The sequence below is a fragment of the Dipodomys ordii genome, unplaced genomic scaffold, assembly GCF_000151885.1.
Source record: "Dipodomys ordii isolate 6190 unplaced genomic scaffold, Dord_2.0 Scaffold4, whole genome shotgun sequence".
In the NCBI taxonomy this organism is placed as follows: domain Eukaryota; kingdom Metazoa; phylum Chordata; class Mammalia; order Rodentia; family Heteromyidae; genus Dipodomys; species Dipodomys ordii.
This window is the reverse complement of record NW_012267220.1, coordinates 32,480,407-32,489,004: the sequence shown is the minus strand read 5'-3', so window position 1 is coordinate 32,489,004 and position 8,598 is coordinate 32,480,407. Positions and strand designations below refer to the sequence as shown.

At 48.3% G+C, this 8,598-nt stretch overlaps 1 protein-coding gene across 2 annotated transcripts in view; it reads left to right on the top strand.

Annotated features, from left to right (window-relative positions):
* The first annotated feature begins 4,771 nt into the window (after positions 1–4,771).
* Positions 4,772–8,598, top strand: part of Rab11fip1 (RAB11 family interacting protein 1 (class I)) — a 37,235-nt gene continuing 33,408 nt past the window's right edge. For both annotated transcript variants that reach the window (XM_013026776.1, XM_013026769.1), the window contains exon 1: positions 4,772–5,210. In XM_013026776.1, the coding sequence (XP_012882230.1) occupies positions 4,834–5,210 (377 nt within the window). In that variant the 5' untranslated portion in view covers positions 4,772–4,833. The remainder of the gene's footprint in view (positions 5,211–8,598) is intronic.

Sequence of the window (8,598 nt, the reverse complement as noted above, 5' to 3'; positions counted from 1 at the left end):
AAAAAAAGATGATTGTGTGGGGTAGTGCTAAAGGTGTGGTGTGCAGTATTAAATGACTGTATTAAATGAGGAGTTAAAAGTCAGTCATGTCCCTGCTGCTTGAACTGCCTCTGGGAGATACTAACCTGGAGTTGCGGTGCCCATTTCCTGCCTTTGAGAAATGAATAAAACAGGCACTGAATCAAAGTGCAAGAGACCAGCTAGGAATGGGGACATGGGTAAGGCTTTGTGTGGGAGTGAAGAGGTAGAAACCTGTGAGTGATATAGCATTGGAGGTGTGGAGGAATCCAGGGACTTCCCTGGGGAGACCTGACATATGGGAAAGACAATTCCTTTGTGTTATCTATACACAAAGCTTGATGGACCAGGCAGTAGTGTCAAAATGGTGACAGAAAAGCCTCTCATCTATGCAGTTCAGATGCAGTTTTGATTTCCCCTCTGCCCCAGCCACTAGGACAATAGGGAAAGAGTTGGGTGACAGAGATCTAGACCCCCCCACACCTTGTGACCCCACCGGGTAAGACCTGAAAGGCAGCCACAGTGAACCCGGTGGGTGGATGGCTGTGGCAGCTGGGCAGAGAAGCTAGGAGGCTGTTTACCAAGAGCCAGGTGAATGAATCACTGTGTGTGGACGTTTGTCACCACACCCGGGGTGTCTGAGGCAAAGGACAAAGACAAGCAGCCATTACCAGTCCCTTTCTGCTCCTCCCTCCAGAATAGTGCATACACCTCCCCCCATTCCACGCCTGAGTTCCTAGACGTGATTTTGACCCACATATCCCTGGAAGGGGACAGTAACAGTTCCCCTGGAGTCCCTCTTCTCCAAGGAGCCTTGTTGGCTGTCCGGCACACAGATCTCCATTCCTGATCTGATTTAACCGGCAGCAGCTCTGCAGCTCCTGCTGCCCCGGACCTCTGAGGCCCTGGGCTGGAGGCCTGGTGCTGCTTTTGGCGGAGGATGGGTATCTTACCTGTCCAGTCTAACCTGCCGGACACCTTGTCCACGTGCTTAGAGTGACTGAAACTCATTTCCTCTTTCAGTGGGTCTTAGAGGCGGGGCAGGGTGGGAGGAAGGGCAGTCATTCTTCAGTACCCTGACTGTGGGAGGTGGATATAAACACTCCTGGGATCCAGTGACCCTGGGAGGGTTCAGCTGACCTCCAGCTGCTGGCTGGACAGGTGGGGGCGAGGAGGGGAGGGAGGGGTAGCAAACAGGGCCCCCAGTGTGCTAACCTTAGTTTTTGTTGCCCCTGTCACTGTACCTGTGCATCTCCCCCAATCTTAGAATGTGGGGCTGTCAAACTGAGAGAAGGCAGATTGTTAGCTCTGGGTGGTTGGCTGGTCAGTCATCGGGTCTGTGGACAATGTGCTCTGGACTGGAAGAAGGGAAGAAGCAGCCAGGAGGCCTGGGGGAGCTGCAAATGGCTCTGAGACACATGCTGTGTCCTTCTCTCTGACAAATGTCCAATTTCTATCTCCCATGACACTATGCACACACCTGGGAGCTGGTGCTGCCAGTGCTGGGTATCTGACCGGAGGACCTTGCTTTCCCATCTCCTCTATCCTATCACCACTGTGTTAGCCAGTCTGGGTCTGGTAGAAACCCAAACATATGAGGTCATAGTACTTACAAGTTTTCCTCCTGCTCTCTCTCTCCCTCCTCTGGTCCTTGACCAGTGAAAAGCTTATTCCTCTCAGCCTGTATGGCAGGTCAGCCAGGTATCATTCCCTGCTGTCTTCCTTGGAGGGGTGTTTTGCCAGCAGCTGGGTGCTGGTGGCTCATTGTTATAAATCTAGCTCCTTAACAGACTAAGATTTGAAGATTGAAGTTCAAAGCCAGCCAGAGCAGGAAAGTCTGTGAGATTCTTACCTCAACCAGCAAAAAGCCAGAAACAGAGGTGTAGTTTAAGTGGTAGAGTGCCAGCCTTGAGTGGAAAAGGAAAGATTGTGAGAGTGGAGGGAAGATCAGAGCTAAGAGCGTCTTCCCCTCAGGTTTGGGTTTGACTCCAAAGTTAGACTCGGGCTACTTCTGCTCATGCCTGTCAGGCGACCTGAGCACAGTTAAATGCTGTCCCTGCTCAAAGCCCTAACCCAGGTCTAACATTGTATTACAAGCTCTATAACTTTGTGTTTATCTCTTCATGACCTGGTCTACCTAATTGTTCTGTTTCCTCCACCTGCTCCAGGGCCCTCATAAACATCCAACATTCCAGTCACAATGGGGTAACCTGTAGCCCCTAAACATGCCATGACTTTGAGACCCTGACATCTTCAAGACCCTCACAGCTGTTTTCTTCTGTTGATACTCTGTTCTCCTATGCCTCCTTCTCTGACTATCAATCCAATATATACTCAATGCAATTATCTTCCTATAAACCTGCTTAGGAAGGTATCCTCTTGCCTCAAAAATACCTAAAGCAGCTGGGTGCTGGTGGCTCAGGCCTGTAATCTTAGCTACTCAGGAAGCTAAGATCTGAAGGAAAGTCTGTGAGACTCTTATCTTCAATTAACTATCAAGAAAAGACTTAAGTGGTAGAGCATTAGCCCTGACCAAAAAAGCTCAGGAATAGAAACCAGGCCCTGAGTCCAAGCTCTGGGACCAGACCATGCATGCATGTATACACACACACACACACACACACACACACACACACACACACACACACAAAACCTAAAGCCGTTCATCAACAAAATATTTCCTTTGTATTATTATAGTGCTTATTAATATAATACTTCCTTTATATTATTATGGTGTGCTTTGAAACCGAGTCACACTCAACTTTGGACCCCCTAAAGTACCTACCACATGTCTGCCACAATTTAAGATTTGTGTGTACCAGTTTTGGGGCTTGAGCTCAGGGTTTAGGTACTGTCTCTGAGCTTCTTCTGCGCAAGGCTAGTGCTTTACCATTTGAGTTACAGCTCCACTTCTGGCTTTTTATTTATTTATTTATTTTGCTGGTGAATGGGAGATAGGAATTTCATGAACTTTCCTGCTTGGGCAGTTTCAAACTGTGATCCTCTCTCACCCTCCTCAGTAGCTAGGATTACAAGCAGGAGCCACTGGCACCTCGCTTACAAAGTAAGTTCTCAATAAATCTTTATGGACATGTATTAAGCCATAAGTTGAATGAAGTGAACAGTTCCTCAAGAAGGGAAGATGGTACCAAAACAATAGAATGCTGTCCTGCCCCTGTCTCCCCACTTCCCACATTGAGTAAGTATGTACAACTTACTAAACAGGCTCGTCGCACACTGTTGCTGCCTTCAGTTCCAAGTCTGAGGCAAAATGCCTGTCTTCTGATTTCCTACAGTGTAAAGGAAGCCTGGCCAGCATAACCTGTAACTCTTCAAGTCAACAGCACTTCCTGAAAACCTTTGTAGCCTCAGGTTTCTGCTAGGAACCATGAAGGACAACAGTTGCCTGGTCCCTACGCTCAAGGTAGTGAAAAAAGATCAAAAGATGGGAGTTTGCCATGGGAAGGCTTGGGTAAGCAGAGCATAGCAAGAGCAAGGAAGAGGACAGGCAACAAAGTGAAGGACCTCCTGCAGGGGATAGATTATCTAGGCTATAGGTTTGTTTGTTCAGGAGGTAAAGGTGATCTTTTAAGGTAGGGCCCAAGGAGGAATACCTTGAAATCTCTTAAGTGTGAAGTTAATGCTTTTACAGGTGAGACAACATTGCAGGGTTCACCCCCATCTGCCCGATTAGTGAAATTTAGCAATATGGAGGGAGGGAAAAGTCTGGAGGTTACAGAAATGGGGCCAGCAACAATCTAAGACTGCTGTTCTGAGGGTCTGAAGAAGCCAGTGAGTCAGTAAACTCTGGATTGGGAGTGAGTTTTAGTTCCAGCTCTGCAACAGCACCTAGAACATGTAGCTTCCCTGTTCTTCACACTTCCTTAACTGTAAAATTTTAAAACCATTCCAACAACCTTTGAAAACTGATGGCCCACTGGGAAGGAGTAGAGCCTTAAACTTGAACCTGAGAAATGAAGGGAAGTGGTCAGTCTAATAGGCCCTTAGGAGTTGAGAGGGAGATCAGAGATGAAATTTAGGAGCGTGTGGCGTGAGCCCATCCAGATACAATGGGGAACTGCCAGGTCAGGGGCTGCTAGCTGTCCTGGTGTTTGATTTGGCAATCCCATTTCCACTTCCCCCTTTTCTTTGCTTTTTTTTCTGACTTAGCCTCACCGTATTTGGGGAGGGCAGGGCAAACCAGGGCACCCCCTCACCCACCTCATCCCGACTTACCTTCCCCTTTTCTGGCCCTCACAAGATCCTCTTCTTCCCCTGACTTCCCCCAGAGCTAAAGTAGAAAACAGCCTTGCATTGAGTCATCTTCATTTTCAGCCTCCCTCCTAGATAACACGGAGACCTCATGTGTTCCAGGAAAGATGCTGAAAACATGAATGCATTTTTTTTTCTTTTACACTAATCCTAGCGGGCGATGACTATCTTACTTTATGGATGAACAGAGACTTACAGATCGTAAGTAATCCACACAAGGCCATACACCTGCCATTTGGTGATGCTGTGACACCCACAGGCAACAGATGAGAATTCTTGAGGCCTCGCCCCTGCTCACGTGACCTTACCCTTCTTTTCCCCCCCCCCCCCCCCGCCCGCCCACGGCACCGCTCCAGCCCCGCCCCTGGCGCCCCAAGCCGCCCCTGGACAACAGGTTGGGGCGGGCGGAGGGACCAGGCAGATGGGGGCGTGCCCCGGAGGGGGCGTGACCGGAAGCCTTAAAGGGGCCGGGGCGGCGGAGCTGGCTGTACCGGCAGCGGGCCTCCGTTCTCTCCTGGTGTCTGAGCTGGTCGTGGTGTCACCATGTCCCTGGCGGCCTCGGCGGGCAGGGGCCCGGGGACCCTGTGGTCCCCAACCCACGTGCAGGTGACGGTGCTGCAGGCGCGGGGTCTGCGGGCTAAGGGCCCGGGGGGTACGAGCGACGCGTACGCGGTGATCCAGGTGGGCAAGGAGAAGTACGCCACGTCGGTGTCGGAGCGCAGCCTGGGCGCGCCGGTGTGGCGGGAGGAGGCCACCTTCGAGCTGCCGCCGCTGCTGGCGTCCGGGGCCGCACCCGCGGCCGCCGCCACCCTGCAGCTCACCGTGCTGCACCGCGCGCTGCTCGGCCTCGACAAGTTCCTGGGCCGCGCCGAGGTGGACCTGCGCGAGCTGCACCGGGACCAGGGCCGCAGGAAGAAGCAGTGAGTGCGGGCCGCAGGCGAGGCGGGGGTCCCGGGACCCCGAGGGGCGAGCGGGGGGTCCCGGGCGGCGGGGAGCCAGGCCTTTCGGGGGAGGGGGACTCGCCTCAGCGAGGTGGCACCGAGCTCCCGCGTCCTTCCGAGGGCGCGCCCCGCCTCTCTCCCCGGGCCTGGCTTTTGGAAAGCTGGGGACGATTCTGAATCTGCGGGGCGCCTCTTAGCGCCCCGACGCACGGTCCACGCGAACTGAGTTTTTGATGAATTGAAATGGTCTGTGGGCAGCAGACTGCTTAGGTATTACTCGCTTTACCTTCTGGGTATTTTACAGAGCAGCACCCTTGAGCTGACGGACCCCTGACCTGGGGGGGGGGGAATGAACTGCAGGAGGGCCATCCCATGATAATGGCCCCCAGAGTAGGGCCATTACCGTGGGGGGGGCTGGAGGAGGGGAGGCTCGGGGAAGGTGGAAAGCCACCAGTCTGCTTGGCTAACTCCCACCCCTACCTGAGTTTATTCCTTCAGCAAGAATAGTTTGGTATTTGCCCCCCCAGTTCCAAATTAGTAGGGATTTCACAGCCGATGGATGGCCTCAGTGGCCATCTCTGGGCTGGACTGAACTGGGTATTGGTCCTCTTTTGGAGTCTGTCCTACTCTTGGTCTAGGCTGCTCTCTCAAAGTATCTCATTACACCAGAAAGCTGGGCAAAACCCAGCCAAAGCTCACTGTTAGGGATTTATTTATTCTCATTGGCAGGTGTTTGGAAAGGGCAGTGCTCTATCCCATGGAACATCTGTTTATCTAGTGTACCAAAGCTGGTCACGATTCGCCTACCTAGTTACATTGCTTGACCTAAAAGATACCAGCTAGACATCTCACCACCTAAAACCTTGCAGTGTATTGAAGTACACTGACTCACCCATTGGGAATTAGATAGAACACTTTAGCTTTTCCTTGTGGTGATTGGAACAGAAAAGGCTGGAGGCTTCCTAGTTACCCTGAGCTTTACTTTAGGGTGGACTTAGTTTCAGGGAGTGTGTTTGGACATGGAATATCTGATTCACTTATCTGGGCACAGATGAATAGGCATTTCTGAACTCAAATCAGATAAAAATGGAGACTCTTGTGAAGATGGAGGGATTATCTCATAGCATCACTGTACAAGTCAGAAGGCTGTTCAGTGTCTTTGCAAAGGAGCAGGTGAAGCAATGCTAATTTTCCATCAGATTAAATGACATTTTGGGGCCTTGGTTGTTGGCTGTTGGCCATTCTTTATCTTGCCTCATCTTAAAATGTAAGTATGTTATTCACTTCCGTCTTTGCCATCTGTTTCTCTGTGAATATTTCATCTCTTTGACAGATAGATCACATCTCCCTACCAGAGATGGGGATTTCAGAGTCCTGAGTCTGGTGTCCTCTGTGAACCTGACTCATTGTTGGCTTGCTCAGGCTCACCCGTTTCCCTATTTCTAAATGGAGCATGTTGCCAGACTTAATTGATGTTTGTAAGGTGTTTCTGCCATTCTGGACTCAGGAAGCTGGTGTTAAGATTCAAAAGGTTCTGTACTGCTTTGTGAGAGATAAAACCTTTCTAAGCTGTCTTTAAGTTAAGTCTCTGCATCTCCATTTTGCTCATCTTCATGGTAATCCTAAACCTACATAGTCACTCCTGTTTCTATTACAAGAGCTCACTGCTACTTAGTCACAGTATGACTTGCTGGAAAAATAGTGCTTAGTTAATGTGTTTGGGTTTTTTTGTTTTTTTTTGTCACTTCAGTGGAAGGCTTCCTGCTCCTCTCCGAGTAGTAGGTGAAATCATAAGCTTTCCATCTACCACTTCCTGGGGCTTTCCAAAGAGTTGGTGGAACCCAGTTAAACTGAGTTGTTTTCATGCTCAGTTTATCACTAGGGTACCCTATGTCAGCTGAGATTTGGAGAGTAAGATATGTTCTCAAAGGCAGAAGTTTTAACAGAAAGAAAACAGTTGACCTGGGAAAGTCATTCAAACTAGTTTTAATGGTTTGACTTAGACATTGCAAACCTCAGACATTGCAAACCAGAAACAGAACAAAAGCTAAAATCCTGGTGTCTAGATTGTGTGTGTGTGTGTGTGTGTGGTGTGTGTGTTGTGTTACTCCCTAGCAAAGAAGCGTTGCTTCAACAGAGCATGACTTCCGTCATGGGTCCAGATGCTGAAACTCAAGAGTCATTTGAGCATTAAGAGCCAACTGTGCTAATGTTCCCACTTACTTTCTTGTGAAAGCCTCCACCTATCAAATTAATTTGGAGTCAAGAGAATGTGCTTTTTATATCATTTCAAGTTTGGAGTGATGACACACACCTTTAAAACACTAACTAAGGTAACACATAGCTATGATGTATTTAGTAGGGTGTGACCTTTAGGTTGGAAATTCATCGTCACATCTGGTAGAGACTAGGGTCTCAGAGGATCTTTGTTAAATGGGAATCAGTGAAGTACCAGGACCTCAAACAAGGCTCAAGGATATTCTAAAATGTAGCTATTTGAAAGAATTGGATATTCTAAAGTGTAGATGATAATTGAAAGAACTGTAACTGTACTCAGATGTTGGAATAAGTTGACAGTTGAAAAATTGGGGTTACTAAAAAAGAAATAGGAAATTGAATTATGTAACTTGAGGGTAAGGACAGGAAAGGGAAAATGGGAAAAATGATGGAAAAGGTGGCAATGATCAAAATGTATTGTACTCATAGCCTGACTTACGGAATTGTACCCTCTTTGTGCAACTATTTAGTAATAAAAATGAAGAAGAAAAGAAATAGGGCTAGGAGGTTGTTTTTCTAGGACAGATTCAGATGTCCGTAGAGATAAATAATTCCCATGATAACCAATTGGGGTTTGTGCTTATACTTTTAGGCTTTCTCTGCTTAAATTTTTGTAACAGGTTGGAAATTTTAAGCGGCGTTCTTGCTGGGTTTGTTTTGTTTTGTTTTTTTCCTTTCTTTCTTGGAATTTCCTTTAAAGATAGTATTGGGCTTTCCTGGAAGCCCTCCCACTTATCAAGCCCCACCCCCTTCACTGGAGAAAACTAAGCTTGATGCCCAAGATTGAGTGTTCTGTAGGTTCTGGGGTAAACAACCTTACCTTGCTATGACCAGTAGAGGAGAGTATGTCAAACTTGTCATTAGTTGAGGTGGAAGAGGTTCCTTGTGGTTTTTTGATGATGATACCTAGCATTTTGTTTGTAAGACTTTCATTTAGCATGGAGGAACTTCCAACTGCTTTTTCATTTCTTTCTCATTTTTACAGTTCATTTAAATACATTTTAATACCTACTATGTGGCAGGTGCTATATATACAGAGTAAACCAGTGCTGAACAAGGCAGGCATGGTATTTGCTTTGGAGAAGCTCAG